The 25,632-nt window shown below is 36.9% G+C and overlaps 1 protein-coding gene across 4 annotated transcripts in view; it reads left to right on the top strand.

Moving 5' to 3' along the window:
- ESYT2 (extended synaptotagmin 2) overlaps positions 1-25,632 on the top strand; it is an 87,637-nt gene that overhangs the window by 12,930 nt on the left and 49,075 nt on the right. For all 4 annotated transcript variants that reach the window (XM_074574149.1, XM_074574147.1, XM_074574146.1 and 1 more), the window contains exons 2-5: positions 16,051-16,092; positions 17,019-17,153; positions 18,995-19,071; positions 24,940-25,012. In XM_074574149.1, coding sequence (XP_074430250.1) covers positions 16,051-16,092; positions 17,019-17,153; positions 18,995-19,071; positions 24,940-25,012 — 327 coding nt within the window. The remainder of the gene's footprint in view (positions 1-16,050; positions 16,093-17,018; positions 17,154-18,994; positions 19,072-24,939; positions 25,013-25,632) is intronic.

Genomic DNA, 25,632 nt, shown 5'->3' with positions numbered 1-25,632 from the left:
GTGGAAAAAACCTCTGATTTGGAGCAGCTCAGATTAGTCAATGATGTGGGATTTGAGATGTCACTATTTTAGCAGAAAGTAACTATGAGCTCCTGAGGATAAAAGAAAACACCGAGTATGAGACACTGAAATACATATCCCAAAGACGGTTTTGAATTTTTCCAACATGGTTTACAAGTTACTTTTAATTGCAGACATCTCCATAGGCAAATAGATCTTTACCTATTTAGTTAAAACAAAAGTCTTCAATTTATTTAGTTTTTTTTTAAAAAGTGTCATAGATGCATGTTAAGCTTGCTGACTACTTGATATCCTAACAATTTTTCAAGTACATTGAGCAGAGTCAGGACTGTATCACATGCAGCAAATCATATATGGCAATGAGAATGGTGGACTAGATTTCAACATCCTTTTGGTACTGAAAAGAAATAAAATCCTTGCTTTTTTCCTCAGAAGCCAGTTGTATATGGAAAAGCCTTTATCAAATTCTTGAAAATACTTTTTTTTTTCAGCTGGAATATAGCTGCAAATTAACTGCTCTTTATGCAGATCTCTGAAATAACTGTGGCATTTTGCTCAAGGGGGTTTGATTTCATTTTAACTGTCATCACTGCATTCTTCTAAACTCAAGTGATGTCTTTTGCAAGAAAGCTATTACATGTGATTAAGAGCTGCGTACAGATCTTAGACTGCTGAAAATATCTGTTAGCTGTACTGAGCTGGGATTCAGGCCTAAAACAACACAATCAACAGTAAAAGCCATAAAAAATCTATTGCCAATTAGTGCACTCAATGAAGTTTGCTGTAGCAAACTGAAATGTAGATCCATCCTTCTGAACTTGGGCACCTCATTTCAGAGATGTCTCTTTCTGCCATCTGTCTTTAGTTAGTGGGAAGGGATGAGCTGAATGTTTTGCACGAGGTCCCTTTTCTCTGTATAATAAGAACCTAGAGTAATGAGGTCACAACTTCACTGCTACTTTTTACATGCCTAAATTTAGCAAGGAATGATGTGGGCCACAGCTGTTAGATTTTAATTAATACGTGTAGTAAATATGCTGTTGTAGAACTTCTAAAATAAATTATTAGCACTGTGCATCTGTTGTAAAATCTGCTGAGAGTTTAGGAGCTAGCAGTGACTTGACTACGTATACTACTCCCTGCATGTGCACAAACTAAGTTCTCCATCAAGAGAAGTGCAGGCTAAGGAATGTTCTGCTTAGGAGCAATCAAATAAAGTGACATAGTTACTCTGGCATCGCCATGGACAAGATTTCTTGAAGCTAAATGTTAGAGAGCTGATCAGCTAGGTGGTTGATGATTTGCAGTTCAGGCAGTTGTCTTTATTTGACAGAAATTTCTTTCCACTCATAGAATTAATATTCAGTTTCTGTCTAGGCACAAGATGTTTGGTGTCCACTTAGAGCTAGAACTTGCTTAACCTAAACTCAGACATATGAGTCTAAATTCACTTGAGATTTTCTTTATAAGCAATACAGGCATCTCCAGAAGACTCTATCTGATCACGGGAGAAATATTTCAAGATGTCAGATGCCTCTCCAAAGGTCCTTATTTTTCTCTATTAGTGATACAGCAGGTGTAGAGTGACTAGATTATTCTTGGACATGTAAAAGATAAAACTTTGAAAATCAGAATAATTCAGTAATTGCAGTTGCCCACTGTTCACCAGTATTCGAATCTTTAAAATGGAAACATTTGAAATTGCTGTGAAGCCTTATATAGGTAAAAAGCATTGCTGAGATGTAAAAAGAGTCTTCCTGTTGTTGTAAACTGCAACCAGGATCTAGTAGGATTATCTCTGTTCCAGCTATACACTGTGCAAGTATCCAAAGTGGGACAGTAGGTGTGGATTTAAATGCAGAAATGGTGAGTTTAAGTATCAGTTATAAGCAACTCATTCTTTAGAGTCTATTGTGTGTTTAATGTTATGATTCAATTGTAGGCGGTTATAAAGTGACTTACTACTGCTGTCATTAATTAAAGTAGTATTGATTTATGATGGATATTTTTACTGCTAAATTGGGAAGTGGAAGAATTTAGACCATTTGTAACGGTTGAGTTTGGGGTAAAGAATATTCAAGAGATCCCCGAATGCTTTGGTTATCTTCAACATTGATGATAATCAGTAATATGAGAGAAGAGGTAGCAGCTCTGTGCTGCATATAAGGAAAAATGTATCGTTCTTCTTCACTCTTGCTTCCTCTCCATCCTGGCTTTCAAACACCCAACAATTCCAGCAATCTAATGCTGGAACGTTCCTTCTCTGTGTTCAAGAAGATACTGAATCTTAGTCACTCGGTTACTTGCTGCCCATTATTTGTTTGAAGAGCAGTAACTGCCTTCATGCACGCACTTGCTGAGCATAAGCAATGTTGTGTGCATAGAAACAAGTTTTTGTGGTTCAGGTCGGCAACTATGCACACTTGATTGGGCGTGCTACCTGGAAGTAAATTGATGGTATTATTGAAAATCTTTGGTACATACTTAAGATGGTGGGTTTTCTACAGTTTCTTTTCCACTGAAGGGCTGGTTTTGTAACTGCTTATGTAAAAAATACAGTATATTCCTTCAAAAAATATAGGAACTCTTCACATATTTTATTTAGTTATGTTTAGAGAGTTTACACAAAAAGCAGAGAAATTAATGGAGTATCATTTAAGACATACATTGCCAAACATTGAAATTGCCAAACATTAAACTTCCCAAACATCAGGGGAAGGCAGATTCTTTAGTTTCCAGTATTGTTTTAAAAATAGCCTAGCTTGGAAAGAGGATTTATGGTTTTTAGAGCTTATGATCACTTTCTTTGCCTGTTTTTTAGAATGGAAAAACTCTTTAACAGAGGCTGGAGAATGTTTTGATGCAGAGCATTGTAAGACAACAGTTTTGAAAGATGGTATCAGTGATGGTTTGCAGTCATAACATGAGAGAAAGTGCCTGTGTCTGCAGGAAGCTGGAGTCTCAGGGGATGTTTCCTGGAACCAGGGACTGCAGGAGTTTTGGTAGGGTGAAGTGGAGCATTGCAAGCTGACAACTGGACTTTTTATTCCTATTTAGTCATTTGTGTTTTTATATTTACTACTGATCTCTTAAAAGACATTATCTTCTTGGAACCTGGTTACTAATTTAACAAACAAACAAAAATAAGTCAAATGTTGGTTTTAAACCTCGGGTTTCCTACTTATAGCAGTATTTTTATTTTTCCCTTGGCTTTCTTGATTCGTAAAGACTTGCATGGGAGGACAAGTGACTGAACAAATGTTGCTGTGTACACAAGTCAAAGGATAAACAGGACTGTCAAATATCTAGGTGTGTTTTAACTAAAATATTGCAACATGTATTGGTGTGTTGGAGAAAAGGTACTGAGTGCCCTTTGGTACTCACTTACTCATTTGCTTCAATTCTGCTTGAAGGGCTTCCTCTTCCTTTTTGCAAAGTGTGGACTGTTATGTTGCAAACTGAGAGGTGCCTGCCAGGCAGTGTTCATCTGTTTGTGGATGATGATAAATATTGTAGTGCTGTGAACGATGTATTTTGGTATTGAACTCACTTTCTGATAAAAATTATTGTACAGTTATAGAGAGACACTCCAAGCACACTTTGTCCTCCTACTTTTTCTGTGTGTAGTCTAGAACTGCAACTTCTGTAAGTGTGAAATTCTGTTTATTTCAATTTTTTACTATTTTTAATGAAAATTTAATTAATCAATGTCAATTTTAAGTCTCAGTGCTGGGACGTCAATCTATTTTTAACGTTGTATCTGTCTTAAGCACTGTATCCACATTACAGGGTAAAATTGTGTATGTTGCCTCCGCCTGCTGAAGGATTCTTCCTCTGAGCCTACTCTATTTACAGGAGTTTAGTGGCTGACTTTACTTGGAGCAGGATTTTACCCGCTTTTCTAATTTCAGAATTAAAAAAAAAACAAAAAAAAACAAAAAAAAAAACAAAAAAATTTTGCACGTATAAGTGAAAGCCTACTGCTTCTGGCCTTCCCACAGTATTTTTCTGTTGGTGAGTGTGTGGCTGACAGAAAGTCTTTCAGGAGATTTGCAGCTTGCTGGATGTTGTACTGCACAGATGCTGTATGTGTCAATACAGTAGCATAAGCCTACGTGTTTTCCTCAGAGGATGCGGTTTCAATAGTATCCTTTCCTTCTGCAGGTTTGATTTAAGTATACTTAGTCTGCTTTTTCTAAAATAGCTTCTTTGATAAGAGGTGATAAGCTCAGTCATGGGACAGATATTCCAGCTGCAAGAAGATAGGCCATTGAAACAGATCCACGAATTGGATGTATACAGGAATTGCAAGCTGTGGGCGCAGATTGAAAACATGCTTGTTAAACCTTTTCAATATATAATTGAAAATACATTTTCTACTTCAAAAACAGGTGATATTTCTGGGTGGGGATTTTTATTTGTGTTGAACATTATCTTCTGTCATTTAATGAAGATTTTTTCCTCTAAAGTATCTTTCCTTGCTAACACATAGAGTCAAAATAGTAAGACTGATATTTAAGGATGAGGATAATAGTTAATTTAGTTGAGAGGCGGTCTGGGTTTTGGTTCCACCTTGTAACTCCACCATATGATGTAGCAAACCTAAGTTTAGAAATTTGGTTTAACTGGGAGTGCTTCAGTGTCTTTCCTTGGCAGCCCAGCCTACCAAAAACACACAAGAGCTGCCCTTCCTGGTCTGTACTGAGGAGTGGTAGCAAACTCCGTGGTTTTAAGGTGGAGTTTATAAACAGAAATAGGAAAATGATGCCTGCAATTGCAGAGGATTGGAATTCAGTGGTCAGTGTTTTCCAGTTATGTATTTCATTGGTCTCGTATTTTCAGCATGATCCTGCCTGTGTGAGGATAAAGGCTGCCCTAAAAATCTAGAGCATCAGTTTTGCCTCAAGTAAACTTATCTGATACAAGGGAATTAGTAAAATGGAATAAATATCTTTTTTTTTTGTTGTTTTTTTTGGTTTTCTGGGGGGATAGAAGGGGTGAAGGAGGATGACAACAACTGCTAGGTTTACAGCCAGCCTTTGCAGAAGCTGAGATGATATTCAGGGAAGGATAACTCCATAGTACTACTTTGTTTTTTCTTTTTCCTTAGGCATCGCTTCTGGTTGCTGTGTTAGCTGGACCTCTGATCTCTAGTGCAGAAGTTTCTATATTACACACTGCCAATGAAATGTGTGATATATTTTGACTATCTTTTTCTAACAAATAACATCATACTGTGTTCTGTGCTGAAATACAGTCAATTAAGGAGTCAAAATTGGTTTCAAGAAGGTAGAGAACAAAGGTCAAGAATCTTAGAAACTTTAGTGTGCACCTGATTTTTAGAAATATTGAGCTTTGTAAGAATCTGGTTAAATGCCTGAAAGAGTTATACATGTAAGCTATTTGTCCTCTGCTGTCGGGTTAACTAGGGCTTTCCTCCCCACCATTTGTTATCACTGTATTAACTGAGACCCAAACTAAACACTACCATTCTTTTTGGTTTCACATTATTAGAAGGTTCTGCTTTCTGTTACTTTCCTCAGGAGAGTTTTATAGTTTCAGAGAGAGTTTATTGCTGAATACTTACAGGTTCTGTCTATGCTCTTTTTACTTTCTGTTTTTTATATAGTCAGCTAGAAATGATACAGGGGGATTTTAAAACACCTGTTATACTGTGAATGATTTCTTATTATGTTTAAAAAATGTTTTAATACTAAAAATAAACTCTGGCTGGATAGTACTGGTTGCAGTGCAGTATGTAGAAGTTATTTTCTTCTTTCGCTGGTGTTAGGAATCAGAATCAGTCGAAACTGGAGTGTGCGTATATTGCCTTTTAGTGTAAGAACTAAATAATAAGCACATAATGAGCATATGCTACAGACTTGTTTGGCTTCTTAGGATGCAGGTTAACCCAGCGTGAATTTGCATGCTCTGATTCTGTGTTTTAGCTTGAATACCACAAAAAAAAAAAATCAAATTCTCCCTTTTTGCTCTTTTGTATTTTCAAACACAAATTTGCAATTTGCTCACCCCCAAACCAATAAAAAATTAATGAATGATGTTTGTCTTGTTGGAGTTCACATAGATTTGCTTCAAACATATTGCGATTATAGATTACATTTAAAAAGGAAGAAAAACGTTAACCTATAAAATTCAGGGTTCAGTACGTGGAGGTGTTTCATGCTAAAATGTGTACATTGAGTCACAGGAGGTCATCTTACTCTTCAGTAATTAGCTGCTGGTAAGCCAGTTAAAGACAGGAAAGGACAGTTAATCTGTCTGAGCAAGGGGACAGGCAGTCCTGCAGAAGTTGGTCAGAACTTCTTGAACACTTACCTTGACAATTCATGTCCATTTTAGTCTACACAGAACGCATGCAGGGTTCCCATAGAGATAAGCTATGTAATCTCGCAAGTGTTAACAGGAATAAGATCTCCCTGGTGCATGAACCTTAGTTCTAGTGAATCAGAGCCCCTGACTACAGGGGTTAGTAAAGCAGGTAGCGTGGGTCAGTGAAGTGAAAGGAGAAGAAACCTTCCATGTTTTAGTCTAGACAGCAGCAACAAGGATGGCTGACAGTTTGGTGCAGAGCCCAGCACTTCTTGTCATAGCCATAGACGATTCAAAGGATAGTAAGTTGTGCTGTGACACTGGTTGTATAAGCTATTTTGAAAGCTAATGTTTAGCAGTCCAGAGAGGAGAATTTTTCTTCTGTTGACCATTGAGAGCGCTAGACACTCTCGTGTATGGTGGAGTGGGAACATGCCTGGATTCTCAAGGGAACTGAAAAGGAATTTGTTATACAGGCTTAAAAATACAAAGGATGTCATGTTTTTGAAATGTGACAAATTGGAAATAAGGTGCTAATGCCTTTATAAAATTTTTTAAACCGTTAAGGTTCCTGCAACTTCTGCTTCTTCTTTTTTCTTTTCTTTTTTTTCTTTAAATGTCCTGTCCCAGTTCAAACTGATCACTGAAAACTTACAATCCTTTTCCAGATGGAAGGTAGAAAAGAAGTGTGAACGCAACAATTCAGGAAAAATTACACGATCTTCTTTAACTGCAGTGAGAATAAAGCAGTTTGGTTACAGAATTGACTTAATCTCTATATTGAAGTGTGAGTTGTGATATGTAGTGCTAGTGTACTAGTACTTGAAGATAAATCTGAAATTGGGCTGTACTAGATGAATCTGTGGTAGAGGACTGAAGGCTTAAAGGTTTTTGTTTAGAGAGAGGTAACAGATGAGCAAAGGAAAGCTGCATGATTCACTCTAGCAGACCTGGTATGCTGTGTTTAGGGTAGATTCTGCATCCAGATAGGACAGAAACCCAAGCCAGTGCATTTCCAGATGTTTGGAAGGAAATTGTGTAATCGTTAGTGGTAAAGCAAGGGATTTTTGTTCTGTGTGTTGCTCCTCAGGTGATTAAGTCAGGATGCTTCTGGAAGTTAAATGGCATTCAGTTTTTAATTTCTAGGCTGAACAACTTTCCTTGAGTTGTGGTTGCAAAAGCTGAGTGTCAGGCTAGAAGTAGCACTTCCCAGGTCCCTGACTTACTAGTAGACTACTGTTCTGTCATTTTTCTAGAGCACCTGCTTATGATGCCTACTCCGGAGGATTTTGTTATGGCAAGTTGCTGCTAAGTAGGAGGTTTCTGGGTGATTTTGTATTGTAGCGTACTTGTTCCATCTTTGCAAAAATAGCAGCACTTAGGCAAATTTTATCTAGTTTTTGTGCTGGTGAGTCAAATTGCTGAACAGTAATGCAGTTCTTGACAAGCCTTGCTGCCAGTATGAGTGAAGCATATTTAATAGATTTTGAAGTGAAAGATACACATGAAGAAAATTAAACTGTTGTGCTTTGTAATGTCTCGGCATCCTTCAGTTCTGAATTGCATGCCTGGCTTCTGGGCTGCTGGTTCAGTTTATCAGAGCTCTGGAGCTCTTTTAAGCAGGACTGTTCTTTTGCAAATGCAGCATTATTTTGCATTGCCAAAGACATTGTTTGCAGTAGAAGTTCAGGGCAATGTCCAGGTGAGAATATTCTGGTGGTATTGCAGGGCTGTGGAGGGATGGATTCTGAATCCACAGCTGCCACAACTTTAAGGTGATCAGATTTTTGCTAGGTGGCAAGCAAAAATTGGAGGATCATTAATTTTCTAAATACTGTTCCAGTGAGTTCTGTAATGAGAAGGAAAACAGAGGGACAACTTCCTCAACTACAGTCTTACATGTATTTTTATATAATACATTTTTTTAATCTAAGCAAAGTAGCATCTTTTGTATTATTTAAATGAGAAACATGGGTACATTTATGGTCATTGGTAAAATTTAAACAAGCACAAAGTATTCTTAATTTCATGTTTTAATTGTAGAACAGCAGAGAGGTTGGATGTGAGATCCCTCTGTGTAGTTTGGGCTTTAGTTAAGTTCAACCGTGTGTGTACGGGTAGCGGTGACTCTTCTTACAGTGCTGTGACCATGTGCAGCATTTTATGAAGACCTGCTTTATGCTAGTTTAGTCTGACTTTACAAAAAACAGCCTGCGTGCTGCTAGTCATTTTCCTTGTCTCCCACATATGATATCTACAAATGTACATTAGGAAATATGTCCTTCAGGGCATACCAGGATCCCGTGTATGTGAGCTGCTCTTTATTCAAGGTTTGAACTGGTCAGTAAATTGGGCCTTTCTTTAGGCCTTAAAAAGAAGGTAAGAGGTACAGAAGTAACAAAGGTTGTGATGAAATAAAAGTTCCTATACAACATAAAGAATCTCAGCTTTACTACTTGAGGTATGTTAATTTTATTATAGTAGCTTTCCTGTGTTAGTATTAAAACCCGGAGGTGTTAAAAAGCTGTTTGTTTCAGACTTTCTACAAGCGCCAACTTGTTTTGTGTTTAATTGCCGTGTTGTTAAAAGCATTATTTTTCACCTTGATGCTCATGCTGACTCTGAAGCCAATAGCTTGTGAGGCAGGGCAGAGAATACGGTAGAGATCACACTAGAAAACTTGTGCTGAATAGCTGTCTGTAACTTGTTGTGGCAGTTCTTAGGACTTGCTGAACTGATAGTGGCAGTTCACGTGGGATGGCAGTGTTTGTGCTGGTAGAATGTTTTAGGAACATTTGGTGGGACACCAAGTATGTGTTTCTAATACCACTCTCGTCTCATAGGTGCAAATCTGACTCAAAGGGCATGTAATTCCTTTTTTTTTTTTTTAAAGGTTTATTTTGTTTTCCGATGAGTTGTCCAAGCACTTAAATGGCTTACGTTCCAGTTTATAAATAAATACAATCCTTAACCTTGCTTGGCATTACAACTCTTTCTTCCATTTAGGTATGTTTCCACTTCTAGTATTTCCATTTTACTTTCAGGTTTTGTAGTGATCAGAGAGCCACGGCAACGACTCTAGGGCCCTTCCCCGCCTCCTTTATCTCTGTGTCTTACTTACTCTCTGTGTGTTTTTTCTTAATATGTTTTTTTCCCCTCTTAATTTTTCTGATGCTTGAGTTTTATTTTTTGTTTGTTTGTTTCTGGGCAATTACTATCAAAACCTGTACTGTTTATTTTATATATGTTTAATTCTAGGTTAGACATACTGATTTACACAGACGTTTCTAACTACTGTTTTGTGAAGTGCCTTTTGGGCTATGATAGTGTATTTGACAAAACTGATTTTGTATATTCGCCCTGTGTCTGGATCTTCCAGATCTTTCTGTTGAAAGACGTTACATATGCAACGCACCCCAAATACTCTCAGTGAAATTGTTCCAAGAGTTCTTTCTTAATCTCTGTACTGAAAACATACAGCATGTGTAATACTGAATATGAATTTTGCTGTGCAAAGGCTAATAATTTTAATATATTAAGACTGCAAACACAAAATCCATGCCAAAGCATGCTAAACGCAATCAGATTACCAGAAATAATGGAAATAGCAGGTTTTTTGTCAATTTAGTAGCAAATGCCTGTAGTTGCAGCATTTTTGAGGAACCCTAATTATTAACAATTTAACTTTCAGGAGCACTGAGTCCTGCAGTTCTGCAACAGTAAATATTTAGTGCGTTTTTCCTTATAATTCAGAAGATAAGGGAGCTACAGTATTTTCTGGGGTTGAAGAAGTTAGAAAAATTGCTAGGATAACCCTGGAGGATGGATTCCTGGAGTAACAGGAGACAGCCTGGGGTCTCTGCTTTCCCTTCCTGCCCCACCTTTTCTTACCTCCCATGAGGAAGGAGCGGCTGCCCCCCAGCCCCCCCCAGGTTGTGTTGCGTAGCAGAAGACTCAAATACTTGACCTACTGCTGCGCCTCCTTTCTCCAGAGAGAGAGAGGAGGGATTCTGGCTCAAATATGTGGGAATAAGCCATTAGCCCTGCTCAGCTCTGGTTTACCTAAAATGTCCTTAGGCCAGCCTGCTTCACCGCCTGGAAAACACTGGAGCAGATAGCTGTTAAATTGAGCTTGAATATCACTGTATGACACTCTTTATTCTGTTCGTGCTGGGATTCTTCTTAATGCTTTTACTAAATTTCTCTGGCCTTTTTGATTTAATGAGTACAGTAAATTTCGACAAATTAATCTGGCAGTTAGAATTTAAAGGATAATTTAATTTTAGTGTGTTTCTCTTTTGCCACACCGCCTAGCTTTAGGCTTAGTAGTTAAATAACTGCTTATGCTGTGTGTTCAGAAGGTGATTTAGAGGACATAAATTGGGGTTATGTTCTGAATTTCCTTTTGGGGGATGCTTTCCCTCTCTACTGATGATGTATGAAGAAACTATGAAGATTAATTGAGACCCTTTTGTATTTTTACATTTAAGCTAGACAAATGTTTTGATAGAGGGGGAGATTTTTGTATGTAATTTTAGCTTTCCAAAGTAAACAAAAAGCATTGATATTTGCTGTAAGTTATATTTGTGAAATAACCGGAAAACTGTTGGCGAATACTTAGTTACATTGTAACTATATCAAGAAACTGTGTGACCTTACAATTACTCAAAAAGTTAGTGTTACAGTTTCTTTAACAGTTTAATCTGGAGCAACAAGGAATTAGTGCAAATGGAACTAGCATAAGCTAAGTAGTGCTGTCTCAAATAAGTGTCTTTTTAACATAGCTATTATAACACAGTATTTTTAATGTAGTCTAAAATTGAATTTTTACTTTAAATCCTTGGGGGGAATAGAAGGGGAAAAAAATGCCAATATACAGTGGTGTGGGGGCTTTGTTTAGTTTGATTTGGTTTTGTTTTGTTTTTTCCTAATCTAAACTGCTTTTATTGCTTGCTTTTCTTACTTTGCTGTAATTCACAATTAATGAGAAAGTGATTGGTTTGTAGCAAAAAAAAGCTTTCACTTTCTGGAATACCCTGGTCAATAGCAGTAGTTTTGTACTTTCAATGCAGGTGCCATTTTTGTTGTTTCAGTTGGTGTAATTAGTACGTAGGACCGATGTACTGTATTAATCATAACCATTAAATAGAAGTTAAACATAACAAGAGTTGGCTGATAAATAGCTTTAAGGATGGAGAAGCCTACAAAGATAATTTTAAAAAGAAAAGTGTTTTACAGTGAGGGGTTAATAAGAACTACTGTGCAATTTATGTTTTAAAGTAGATTATTAGTACCTGTAACTTGTGCTGAGATCAATTCACAATTACTTGCGAAAGGGTGTTGTAACTTCATTCTTTCTGATTTTCTTGTCAGTGCTTACTTTTAGTGACATTTATGTAGATATGTGAAACCTCCCTTATGCGAATGAAGAATTATATTTAAGGCAGTAATATTATTTTTATTTGCACTTTGAAACTCATTTGATATCATCTGCTGATTATTGTTTGACTCTTCAAAATTTCCCACCAGCCCTTAGTCCATGAGGTTTGAGTTTAATGGTCATTGTTCTCTGTCTGGCCTTGTTTCCTTAGAAAGATGCAGATGATCATCTGGGCAGAAAACTGAGTTAATTTAGGCAATATGAAGAGCATATATACAGTTTGAATAATAAAATAATTGTGGGTAAGAAATGTTTCTGCTGTTACTACAGAAATAGGAGCTTGTTAGTGGTTTTCTTTTGTCCCTGTTTTGTTTTATTATCTTCCAGGACAGAACAAGGAATTACATTCCTTGGGCTATTTCTGGTATTTTAGTGATCATTACAAAAAAAAGTGTTCTGAGTTGAGTTTTTGGTAGCGCAGGATACGAGTGCATCAGAAATAGGAAGTAAGTATGAGAGTTGCTTAGAGCTGAGCACAAGCAGTTGTGTGAAGAAGCTAAATCATGTATTTGTTAATGTGTAGAAACACATCTTTTGAGCACTTCCAAGTATATTGCAATATAACTTTTTATACTACAACATTCCTGGTACATGGGAAATTATATAATGTTTTGGTGTTGAACGTGGTCATTAGGGTATTTCTTGTAATAGTTCTCTCTAGTTATACAATAATAAATAACTATGCCAAGTGGTTGAAATGAGACAGTACTTACCAAACCTGCATGAGCAATTTAGTAACAGAAACCAAGTGGAAAATGCTTTTAGTCTGTGACTGTCTGCTGAAATCTTGACTTCTGTCTCCTTCTGTCATGCTTGTCTAGTAGATTTTGTACAGGAGTTAACAGATTTTGCACATCAGTTAGCCTGATGCCTGCTTCTGTTTCTGGCCATAAAAATGTTTGTGCAGTTCCTTTGATGCTCTTGTGTCAGTCCTGACCGATCGGGGGTACCAACTTCCACCCCTGAAGGTTTCCCCAGTTGTCTTGGCATAAGATTGTGTTTGATATCAAAAACTCTAATGGCAACATTATATTTTGCCTTAAATATTGCAGTCTCATGTAGCAGGCTAAAAATGCATGGAATTAGTAGAATGATAAACAATCTGGAAGAGGTTGCCCAGAGAGGTGGTGGAGGCCCCATCCCTGGAGACATTCAAGGCCAGGCTTGATGAGGTTCTGAGCAACCTGATCTAGTTGAAGATGTCCCTGCTTACTGCAGGGGGTTTGGGCTAGATGACCTTTAAAGGTCCCTTCCAACCCAACACATTCTATGATTCTATAAGTGTTTATGCCTTGTTTTCAGACTAACTGGTTGTGGCGCATCTGAAGATTAAATAAAGCTCAACTTTTGATTCAAGGGTGGCTGGAATAAAAGTTTCAGAGTCTTGAAGATGTAAGATTGCATTCTCTTTACTGAGAACAGAATACTGAATTATGTTAAAAGTTGAGTGAGTGGAAAAGCAAGGATGGAAAAGGGATGAGAAAAAGGAATGGAAGATGTCATTAATTGTATTGTTTGTTTCCTATTAACATGTGCACTTGAAGTAAATTGGGCTTATATAATTAAGGAATTGACCTGGTACTACCTCAGATAATGGTAGTAGTGTGATAGGTGTGGCACACTAAAGGTCAAATAATTATTAAATCTGTGGAAAAAATTAAGAACCTTGGCTTTTTAAGCAAGGTCTCAACAAAGACTGCACAGTCGGTAAAATTCAAAATTAATGAATTAGCGTATATGGCTAGACATTAGTGCATGAGGCCTCTTGTTTGTTTCCCAATCTGTCTCAAGTGATTCTGCATAATTTGGGACTGAATGTGAAGGGTGTTTGATGGGTGCCAGAGGGAGATGCTACATGTTTTATTCCATTCAGCTGTATTGGATGTCAGCCATGTGCATAGCGCAGGGAATGTGGCCTGTGCCTTGGGGAGGCTATACCCTAAATCTGGGAAGTTGGATCACTCTGTGGTGAAAGATGAGTTTCATCTGGGCTGAGATTATATTTAGGACGGGAAGTCTTTCTTGGCCTAGTGTGGGTCTCCTCTTGATGTCAACTGGATACTTGTACAAAAGACTAAAAATGAATTGTGGAAATGGTAACTCTGTTATGTCTTCCTTACTCACTGCAGACAGGTTTGCTTTTGGTATTTCCATGAATTTTCTTTTCCTTTCCTCATCTGTGTGTTTAATTTGCTGTTTCTTTTTAATTTGTTTTGTTGCTGTTCATGTTCTTCCCTGTATGGGACAGCTCTTGATTTCCCACCCCGTGAACATCACTGGTCGCTTTCCTAAGCAAATCAGAATGACGTATTCATGTTGATCCAACATCACGCTTAAGAGAAGTAATTATTGAGGATTGGCTGTTTTCCATCTGCAGATTCAGAAGGCAAATATTTTAGGAGAAGGGTTCAAAATGTTACTTATTAACATTAGGGTTAACATAGTGATTATTCTTTTTGTTCCTTTAAGTTTATGATCACTGGAAACTACTTGAGAACCCTGCAAGACAAAAATTGAGTATAAGCTCTGTTCAGCTATAAATTCATGTACATGCAGAAACTGGTCGTTTTGTTGCAAATGCAAAAAAGTTAAGTATTTTTTGTTTTTAAGAAAGCAAAAAAACCCTGCCTAACGCTCTAACTACAGACTTCTGACATTCTGCTCGCCGTAATTTTCTAGGAAATTAATTCTAAATAAATAAAATATAATAATGTAGTTCCCAAACTCCTCTATCTGTTATTAATAATTCAATTCTTTGAACTCACTAAGTAAAATAAATCTTATTTGTTGTATTTGTTAGTCAAGCAGATCATTGGTCATTCTTGTGGTGCTTGTGATGGTTTTGATAGATATGTGACATACTTGGAAAAAAATAATTTGAAAAAGATGCAAGAGCCTCTCTTTTGACAGTGGAAGAAAGCAATATTTGACCATTCTTTAAGAATCTTTAAAAAAAAAATGTATGGCTTACCAATATTCGCAGGTCGAATGTGAATATTCAGAATTACACAGACTGGAGAAATAACTGACAATATTGATTACGCTGTAGGGGCCAATGCTCCAGCATAGCTAAAACATGGATACTTAAATGAAATTAAGGACTTTTCTGAAGGTAGCTTGAGTACGTTCAAGAATATGAAAGTGCTGATTGTTAATGCGAGAGTTTAATAAAAACTGAACAAAGAAATCATTAAAAGGACTTGCCTTCAAATCCAACTTGTTGAAGACAGTTAAAGTCTGTGTTTAACTGGCTGTTCACATTTGGGATGTATGCATAATAAAAATAACCAGTAGGCACTGCTGTTAAAACCAGTGGTACAATCTGTTATGCTATGAAGAGATTAAGACTTCGCAATTCAGTTAAGTAGAGACATTGCTCCATTGCTTCATGAAAGTCAGTATATGTAGGTCACAGTTTTTTAGTGTGTTCAAAGGCTCTTTGTGTTTCAGAAGTGTGATCTGCATCTCATTGTAGAAGCTGTTTGTTTTTAAAGAAATGTCTGTTAACTCTGCTTCTACTGAAATACTTCAGGTTTTTATCTCTCTTTTTTTTTAAATTTTTTTTTATTAATTTAGCATGTGTATGTAAGATATAAAGCTACTACCCGTGTTCTCCTTCTGTGTCTGGAAAACTGCGTCTGTTCTTCCAGCGTTTAGTTGGTGTTTTCCTGTTGTGATGGATACTTTCCATCCTGTGTATATACCGTCATACTTCTGCCTCTTAGTGATTTCTGCAGTTGTTTAAGAAAAGAAGTCACTAAAAATGTCTTTTGAAGGGCTCTTGGCGGAGCTTAAATCCGTATTCCTGAGATGGCGCTTAACTGTTTAAATATTTCTAGCCATGATTTATTGATGCTGCAAAAGATCTGGCATGAGTGAATAGAAGTAGAAGTGTGGTCAGGACTCTGGCAGTCGTGTGTGTCAGGTTAAAACCCCCTGACACATAAGAGGTAAATTTGGTTGACACAGGCTGTGTTAACTATACTTACTCTTTTTTATTATTTTGTTTAATTCTAGATTCCACTGTTAAATATATGCTTGGACTTTTATCTGTGTAGTTCAAAATGAGTTCATACTTTATCTGATTGAATTCTAATATTCTTGTCAAGCGTGTTAACTGCTTAGTATGTTGTTCACTCTATACGTTGCTCATGGGGAGATCCCTAAGCTTTGCTGTATTGTAAATGACATGATTACCTAAAAAGGGTTTTGTATTTGTATTAATTTTCTTGATTGGTGTTTTTTTTGTTTGTTTTTAGGTCCATTTTCCAGACACAGAGAGGGCAGAATGGCTCAACAAGGTAAGGCTAGTCATTAGCATCTCTTCCAAATGGGATGGGGGAGGAGGGAAATCTGAAATTAAAAAAACAAACCAGTGAGGCAAGAATCTGAGAACAGAGTAATTTTAACTTTCTGTGCTCTTTTTATGCTTCAAGCTTCTGATTGTTGATCCATTTAATCACAAGAAAGATTTTCATGGTCTTGAAATAGTGAGGTTTGGAGAATGACTTTAGGTGGCATTAAAATAATGACAGCTATAACTGTGTGGAAGTCATAGCAGCTGTAAACACAGACTTTTATGTTCTACTTGTCTGGGATTCTTTCCAGTTAATGTAGGTTCCCGACCTACAATCTAAAAATAAATCGATTTTGCAGTTTTGATTTATATGTGTGATAATCTAAGATACAGATCTATGTGGCTTGGGTTTTCTAAAAATATCTTTCATTCAAAGAGCATAGAAGAAACATGAGTTAATTAGAAAATAGTGAGGAAAAAATAAATAATAAAGGATTTTCAGACATGACAGTAAAATACTGTAATTTTACGTTTATAAATATTATGCATGTATTTAAGAAATGCACTTGACCCGTTTTTTTTGTATTCTTCTCTCTACATGCACATAAACTTAACCCTCTTCATCCTTCTCCCCAACACTCAGCATCAGTGCTGACTGCATATACATTCATGGGGTAAAAGAAGAAAATGATTAATATTGTTTTTCTTCTCCTTCAGTGCTTCAGATTTGTGCAAATGTATAAAACACACAAACTGAGAATTCCAGAAAGCTTTCCTGTGTGTAAAAAGGAACCAGTTCTTAGTTCTGTAATGAGCTGTATAGAAAACTTGTATGTTTAAAACTTTGTACAAAATTTCTCACGTATGCTTTAAAGAATATTTTTAGTTGTGTGAAGTTGTGTTCCATGTAGATTTTTTTTTTCCCCTTAGACTGTAAAACAGATGTGGCCTTTTATTTGCCAATTCATTGAGAAGCTCTTCCGGGAGACCATAGAACCAGCAGTAAGAGGAGCGAACAACCACCTCAGTACCTTCAGTTTTACAAAGATTGATATTGGTCATCAGGTCAGTGTCTGAAGTTTTTCTAAGAGGCTCTGTTTTACATACTGTTTTTATGTAACCTGTTTAAATCTATACAAAAATATTTCTCGGTGACGCTTGGTGGTGAGCCTGATTCTGATTTCTCCTGTAACATTAAAATAAAAATGTGTGTGGCTTTTTTAGTAGAGGCTTCATTATTTATTTTTTTTCCTTTCCTGTGGTCTCTCCTTCAGAAATTTGCCTGAGGGTTGGGAGAAGTAGAGTAACTCCTAGTCATGTGAAGAGCTCATAGCAACACGATTTTAATACTGTTCATGTGATGCTTTACATTCAGTGAGCAGGGACCATTCTCCTTTTCTTGTGAGATGACCCAAGTGCAATTACCTTTCTTGTAACAGACAAACTTTTAATTATCTTATGTACCCAGTCCAATGACAAGACTGCTGGCTGAGCTTTCTAAAGAACTGCACGTAACATAGTATCAAGGAGCAGATAGGTGTTTACCTTCTGTTCAGTCCCAGGAAAGAAGGGGTCATGCCTGCAGAAGGTGATGCAGAAGAGCCTGTTTAACCAGTGCAAGCTAAGAGAAAATTACCTCTGCTTGCAATAGGTTTGGCACTACTTACTCTTGCCTGCATCAACCAGAGCTCTACTTCTGTTGAGATGTAGCTTAACAGCTTTTTCATGAAGTTGCCTTTTGTGTTCCTCTTATCGTAAATGGAATTTTAAGTAAAGATTTAAAAAAAAAAATTCAAGTCTTCCCTCCTCCCTCCCTAGGGTTAGGCAAACTGAAGTTAGGTTTCGAGTGCGTTGGAGGGGAATTATTCTTCTCTCTTTGTAACTCTATTTCATGTATATCACAGTTCCTTATACTTTACTGCACCTTTTGTGTGGGTTTTTTTGTTGGTTTTTTTTAAGTTGTAAATCCTTTTACACAGGGCTGCCCTATATACACCTGTATTACAGACTGTAGAATGGCATTCCTTTTAAGCAGTACTCATTCTGAGTGGGGTTTAAATTAGCTTCTGCACCTCTGTATGCTTCTGCAGCTGGACTGAGTTATCTCAAACATGAAACAGCTGTTTTTACTTTGTAATTGCAGCCTTGATTTGAGTTGCATCCTGTGAGCTGCACAGCCCTGGAGACAGTGGGAATCTGACGGCAGTGAGATTTCCATTTTACTTAAATTACTAAAAAGGTCTAAATAGAAATATGGTGTTTTTTCCAGAAAGGAAGAACAAAACATGACAGGCGGTGGTGCTAAGTAAGGTCATTGGTCATCTCTCCCACCTAGTACTTGATGAATGTTTGAGACTTGGGAATGTTTGTAGTTTCTGTATGAGAGAGGGAGCGTGCAAGCACAGTGGTTTAGAGCGAGAGAACACAGAGTGGTTAACACAACTTTTTGTGGGGATTATAGATTATCTTCCATCCATTCTGACTAAATTCCACTTACAGCAGCTACATTTTTGTGAATTAAATTTGGTATGTTTTAGCTGCACAGAAAAGAAAGCTTTGTCTGGGGGTGTTGGACATATAACAGTACAGAGAAATGAGATGTTTATTGGGTGGAGAGGGAAAGCTTGATATTAAATCTTTGGTAAATCTTGAAATCTACTGGTCTAAACCCAGGATAATTACCAGAAGGGTTATGGTTGAGTAGTTCCTAGCAAGGTAATTTTTACCCTTGAAATAACATTTTGAGCTAAATTGATAGCTTTGCTTCACACCTTTTAATAATACTTATAGTCAATTCTTAACTTCAGGCATGAATGTGCCTATATTCACCTTTATTTAGAAGCTAAAAGTTCGATATGGTATAGTTCAGTACACGGATCCAATTTTTACTTGCTTCGTTGTTTCAGCCTCTGCGGATAAATGGTGTAAAAGTATACACTGAAAATGTGGACAAAAGGCAGATCATTTTGGATCTTCAAATCAGGTAAACTTAATTATTGTATTACGATGGTGCCCATGCTTTATAATATGTGCTTGCTTTGATTTAGCAGTTATGTTGGCCTAAAAGGAGAAGAATTGCTCCATTACGCAAATGTAGTTAGTTCTAATTGTGTATAAATGGAGGAAGGAACTGCATGTTGTAAATAGCATTTATCTGAGGGAAACAGTATATCAACTCAGTGTGACTGCACCATTAAGGTAATGTTAGTAAATAAAAAAAATACTTTCTAGAGCTAAAGCACTATCTTTGATTTTATTTTTTTTCCCCTAATGTTTTAAAACTTTGCCATGAAGTTTAGTCTGGTCTAAAATTTGGGATATGTTTGTTTTTTTTCTTTTGTTACTCTTCTCTGTTATGTAGATATTTTTTTTATGAACACAGTATTAGAGAAAGAGAATGAGAGTGATAGCTACTGAAATACTTGCGCTCATACCACTAACAGAAGTAAATCTATATATTATATAATGCCAGAGCGACTGTGCTCTGCTGTTTCAGGTTTCTTTGCCCTTTCATCGTGACCCTTTTATATAGGTTTATAAATAGATCTAGCCAACGTTTGCCAAAGTCTTTCTCAACACAATCTGCAGTTACGGAGGTTTTTTTGAAAGTTCAGTCAGTGAATCCAGCAATGTTTTTATATTTGACCATCGTAGATGTGTTACAGTGACTACCTCTGCCTGTTTATAGCTTGTGGAAAGGCCAGATCTGTCAGTCACTGACCATCCGGTAAAGAGCAGCCTCCTGAGTTTCTTCCTGCTTCCCTGGAATTAACCAGAAGGGTAATTGGGCCTCGCAGCTTTTCTCTTTCAGAGTCACTTCCAAAGTTTGAACTTGGTTATTCTTAATTTTGAATTATTTATCTAAATCTCAGCTATGTTGAAGACTGCTGCTTTGTCAAAGCTGGGATGCAGAGCGCTAAGAGAAGACGCTGCTTCGTCCTTTCCTGGGTTTCAGAGGGGGGTGAGGGCTACATCTGTGAGCAGGGGCCACTCTTTATTGAATTGAATCACTTTTTCTGTAGCAAAAAGACAGCTATCCAAATCAGGGGTTGGTGTTGCTGGACAAAATACAGCAGGGATTGTCTCTTGAGAGCTTGTTTCACTAGGTGGATACTGTTAGCCCTAATGGAAAAACTTCCTTTACTTTTCCCTTTGTTGCCACTTTTGATAGAAGCTGTGAGAACAGCCTCACCTTTTCGGACTTAAGCCCTCAGGAAAACAAATTTGTCAGACCGCTATGGACACAGTGCAAAGAAATTGTTTTTGAGAAGCTATTTTTGAGTCATTTGAGGTGCCAAGTCTCCCCAGATCACTTCTTCCCTTTAAAGCAGAATTATTCCCACAGGAGGAGAGGGTAAATTCGGTGTTTCTTTTTTCTTCTCCTGCTCACCTTCATGAATCAGGTTGGGACAGATAAATGTAAAAAGGATGATAGGTTTGTACAAAATTTTCAGGAACAATGTCCTGTTATCTAGACCTGAAGGAAATCTTTACCCTTGTGTCTCATTGCATTACATTGCAACCTACTTAGAGAAGTGGTAACAACTGGACTAGAATACAGTCCAAAAGGCTGAAATAAATTCCTTGAAGTAGTTTAAATAACAGCAATAGTGCTGAGTCAGCTAGGTGCGCATTTACCCACTGCTCCTGGTGGCATAGTCTTCCAGGAAGAAAATGGAAACAGGAGAGCTATGGAGTGACTGTCAGCACTTCTAGCAACTAAGGCTTAGACAAATCCACCATCAAAGGAAGTCCCGTTTCATATTTAAGACTTGCCTTTGAAAAAGGGCCCCTTCCCAATGAGAAGGTGTCAAAGTCTTATGCAAGTTTAAGACAGATGGCACCCCAGTGTCAAGTGTTACTCTTTGATTTTTGTTGTTATTGTATGTTCTCTAAGTGTCCATCACTGGGATCGTGTCAGTAGTAAGGGGAAGGAAGAATAAGAGTCTCTGTATTAAATGTTCTTGGCATGTTTAGATACAGAGTTATGTACAGATACCAACCCTAAACTATTTCTTAGGGAATCAACTTTAGTTCAGTTTTGCAAGATTATAAAGAGCAGTCTTACTGCTGGAGAAAAGTCTGCCCTTTGGAGTATTTATCCCTGTAGATTTTAATCTCCAGTTAAATTAGTTTGTTCTAATTTTAAATTATTTTTAAGGTTAAAGTTAGGAGCTTTCTATAAACCCTTCATTCCCTAAATACACTTGAGAAGGAAAACAGTCTCTCTAAGCATTCATAAGAATAGCTGTATGAAGCCGAGCCCTGTGGGGGGTGTGGCAGGAAGGAGGGAAGGAAAGATATTTTTTTTAAGTACATTAATCCTTTTAGTAATCTTTTATCCTGCTGTTTCACCACTGTGACTTCCTTTAGACCTTACTACTGTCAGTTGTTTGTGTTGGGGTTTGGACCTTCCATAGAGTGAGTACCTTTAAGTTGTTTCAATGTGTCTCCAAAACACTTCTTTAGTATTTTTTTGCAGCTTCCTTGAGTTTTTTTGATTTTTGCTTTTAAGTTTAATTGCAAAAGGAGTGTGTTTTGGTTTAGTTTCTGTTGTTTCTGCAAGGATATTGAGTGCATTATGATCATCGCTTCAGAGTGTTTTTTCAGAACCTTTTGAAACTGGTCCTATGCATTGCTCAGGATCCAATTAAGAACTTTACTCTTGTAAGCAGCTTGACTAGCTAATCCACAAAGCAGTCATTGGAAAATGTATTTAAAGATTCAATTTCAGTACCATGTTTGGAAAGGAGATGCTTTACCTTTCTTTTACTTACTGTGAGCTTTATGTTAAAAAAAGTTGTCAAAATTCTTATTATAACGTAAAAGTTCAGTTTCTGGTGACAAAGATGTGCGAGGGAAAAGTTTTAACTACTTGAGCAAATGAAGATAAAATCTAAATAAATTGTTAATAAATAGAAGAATTATGTTTTCTAAAGGGCATGACACTAATAGCAAACACTTGGGGAAAATTAAAGGTTATGGATCAATAGAAAACAAGATAAACTCTGTCAAATCAAATATGAACTGCAGTAAAAAAGCCAAGAAAGACTGAGATTGAGGAAATGCTTGTTAATAGCGTATAATTGAATTTTTTCACCTTCTCATGACACAAAAAATAGAGGCACTAAAAGAAAGGGTTTAGGTTGCAGATTTGAACATGTGGAAATATTTAAACTTTTTTTTTTCATGTGGCATACATGAATGGAGAAACTCGCTACCATTGTACTGGCAGAAGACATATGTAAAAGTGGGGTCAAAAGACCTTATGAAAACCTAAAAAACAATGAAGGTAGTCCAAAGTGCAGAACCACAGATCATTGTAATATGGGAAATACGCTTTCCTATTCATTTTCTTGTTTATTTTCCTTCTGGGTATCTTCTACTGGCTACAAGGACCACATAGAGTATACCGTGCTTCTCATCTGATTCAGTACAGCTGCTGTTATATTCTTACAAGACTGTCCTCATTAAACTGTAATCTATCTCAGTGATCCGTACATTACAGGGGTCATAAATATTTCTGGGATATTATGATCTGAATGTATAGAATTTGATTACTAAATGAGCCTTCAAGTTGTATGTTAAATTACAGTGGAATTCTGTGCGGCATTGACTATTAATGAACGCAGCCAAATATCCTAGGGGATAAGACCATGTTTAACTTTATTATAAGGTTAAAAGTTGTTGACTTATTACCCTCAAATGCAGTTTGTTACTATTTTTACTTCAATTTGTCATCATGTTGTTATGGATTTTCAAACAAGCAGATTACTTCCCAGTCTTCATAACACAAATAGTTCTCATGCTACAAAGTGCCAAGACTGAGGTTTCAGTTGCAGGTTTAATTGACCTTGCTTCTCTGTGTCATGTTGTTATGCAATTATATATGTGTATGTGTATTTATATATATATCCGCTATCTCTATATATAGTTAGACAGTGTAAAAATAGAAATTACATGGTTTTAAATTGTGTATTAAAAATTGTATACCTATTTTTAAACTGTACAGTCACATTACATTCTTTCCAGGGAAAGCAATGGTCACCTTCCTTCCACATAGACTCCTGTCATGTTGTTGTCTTCCAGCTCCCCAAACTGATCATTGTACCAAAATGATTCTGCATAGTGTTATCTTTTGTATAGTCCAAAATAAATTCCAATGTTGGATGCTTACAAGAATGTCTTGGTACTGTTGTTTATTTCTGTTTAAGGTATTGATAAGATTTGCATTTGCTTGAAATTCCATAGACGGCACCAGCACACACAGAGCACAGGAGGCCACAAATGATTTGAATAATGGATATCCTGAATGCAGCAGCTCTCACCTTTGTTTTCTTTTGATGGTACCTTGTGGCCACCAGTTGTCAGGGGGGAGCAGGCAGGGGTCCTGCTCTCCTGCTCTTACTGTGGGAGTAATTTATTTTATCTTGACTTGATCCTAAAATGGCCCCATGAAGGAGCAGAACTCCACTTTCTTCATAATTTCCCAGACATTTCTGTGATAAGATTCCATCAGATTCGTGAACATGGCTGAACAGTTTTTCACTGTACAGGCTAGGTCTGAGGAACCTAATGGGAGAAGCCTGGGGTTTGCTGCAGAATCTAGAAGAGGATGCCCTGTGGAGGAAACTGTGGAGGAAACAGATTTTCCTCCCGTCCCAGCAGTGCCTGGCTTTGTTTAGGCTGCCTTGTCTCCTTCCCACTTAGTTCCTTCTTCCATTTTCTTTACCTGGGCAGTCTGTTCAGAAAGCTCTTCAAATTTCATTTGTCCTTTTGTTATAGCCTGTATCTTCTTAGTCTCCTTGTCTATCCAGTCTCTCCCTAATTGTAGCTTGGTGTTCAATCCATTGGTTTTTGGTTTCAGCTCTCATTCTGTAGAGTCATTGACTGATTCCCTTGCTAAGTCAGTGTCTCAAGCTTTCTTCCCAAATCCTGTGTTAAGTCTCAGAATAAGTTTTCTTTCAGACCCAATGTGGCTCGCAGCAGTTTTGGGAAAAGATCTGCTCAGCTCTGCTGGTACATGCTTGACCTGCATGGAGCTTTGGGAAAAGCAGCTGTTAAAATCTGAGTCCAAGTTGTGTGCAAATAATCTTTTAGCCTTGTAGCGTGAGCAAATAGATGAGTCTTTTTTTAACCATCTTCTACAAATCTATCCCTGAGATACAAGGCAACATCTGCAGAATTTTAAGCCCTTGACCTTGCATCCCCCAAAATGGGAACCAAGAACAGTTCTGGGAAGAGCTGCATAGTTTTTAATATATTATTTTCTAATTTGCTTCCTGTCTCCTCCCTCCCCTCAGAAAAGGGCTCAACTGTTTTTGGATTAAACCTTGCTTAGTGGATCATCTAGCTCAGCATGCCCAGTTTATTGAAGTTCTAAACATGACTGGTTTTGTAAGTCTCTTGACAAAACCAGACAACTTTGATTTTTAGCAAAATAACCACCTCTGTCTAGTGCTTCTCATGATTATATTAGATGAGAGTGGATTTGGGTACATGTGCTATCAATGAGACCTATGTAGGGCCTTCCTGAAATGGAGTGTGAATTCTGTATCTGTTATTTCCCAAAAGTAAGGCTACTTGCGTGTTTTCTCTTATGTATGCTTCTGGAGATGTTAACGTACCTCCGTATTTATGTGAGTGATTTTGAGTGCAGTGGTGATGTTTTGAAGGAGATGTAATTTTTTTAACAATATCAACTTTGTTATATGTTGGAATGTTTTAACATGCATTTTTTGTGTATAGACTGAGATACAAAATATATTGTCATGACAGTGCAAAACAGAACTAACAGAGTATTGCAATTTAGTCCTTAAAAATTAAATGTATGCTTTCTTTTTTGTTTTAGTTTTGTTGGAAACTGTGAAATTGATTTGGAGATCAAGAGGTACTTCTGCCGAGCTGGTGTGAAAAGTATACAGGTGAAATTCAATGTTTTTCTTTTGATTTTGATATAGAGTCATCACTGAATCATTATTTTTCTGACGAAATAGTTTATAAGAAGGAACCAGTTATTATGTAGTTTTGTTGCTTACTGTTTTTTTTCTCAGTTGTACAATATTGATATTGCATAGTAATTTCAGTAACATGACTTAGCTGGAAGGGTAAATTCCTTTCAGATGTAGAACTGTTTTAAATATGTAACATTTTCTACTGGAAAAGATGGAGATAATCTCACATCAAGCCAATGTTCATGTGATGTGTCAGTTTGTAAAGGGAACATGGAGCTTAAAATTTTGTTTTATTTAATATTTCAGTGTTAGATGCAATTATTAGTTTAGATGCAATTATTAGTAGTAGCCTTGCCTTCTGATACTGTTTCTGAAATGTTCTTAACTTTCTGATAACAGATCTCTCTCTAATGACAAAAAATAGTATGTTTTTTTGTGTGTATGTGTGTCTTGACATACCTGTAAGCATTTACCTCCATTTGTTCTAGTATCTGTGGACACCATTATATTGGGTTATACCACATTTGTTTACATTGAGCTGTATAAATAATCTACTTCATATTTTTAGCAAAATTACCACTAACATGACA

The sequence above is a fragment of the Larus michahellis genome, chromosome 2 (genome assembly GCF_964199755.1).
Source record: "Larus michahellis chromosome 2, bLarMic1.1, whole genome shotgun sequence".
Taxonomy (NCBI): domain Eukaryota; kingdom Metazoa; phylum Chordata; class Aves; order Charadriiformes; family Laridae; genus Larus; species Larus michahellis.
Note: the sequence above shows the minus strand (reverse complement) of the source record. Positions and strands in the feature narration are given on the sequence as shown.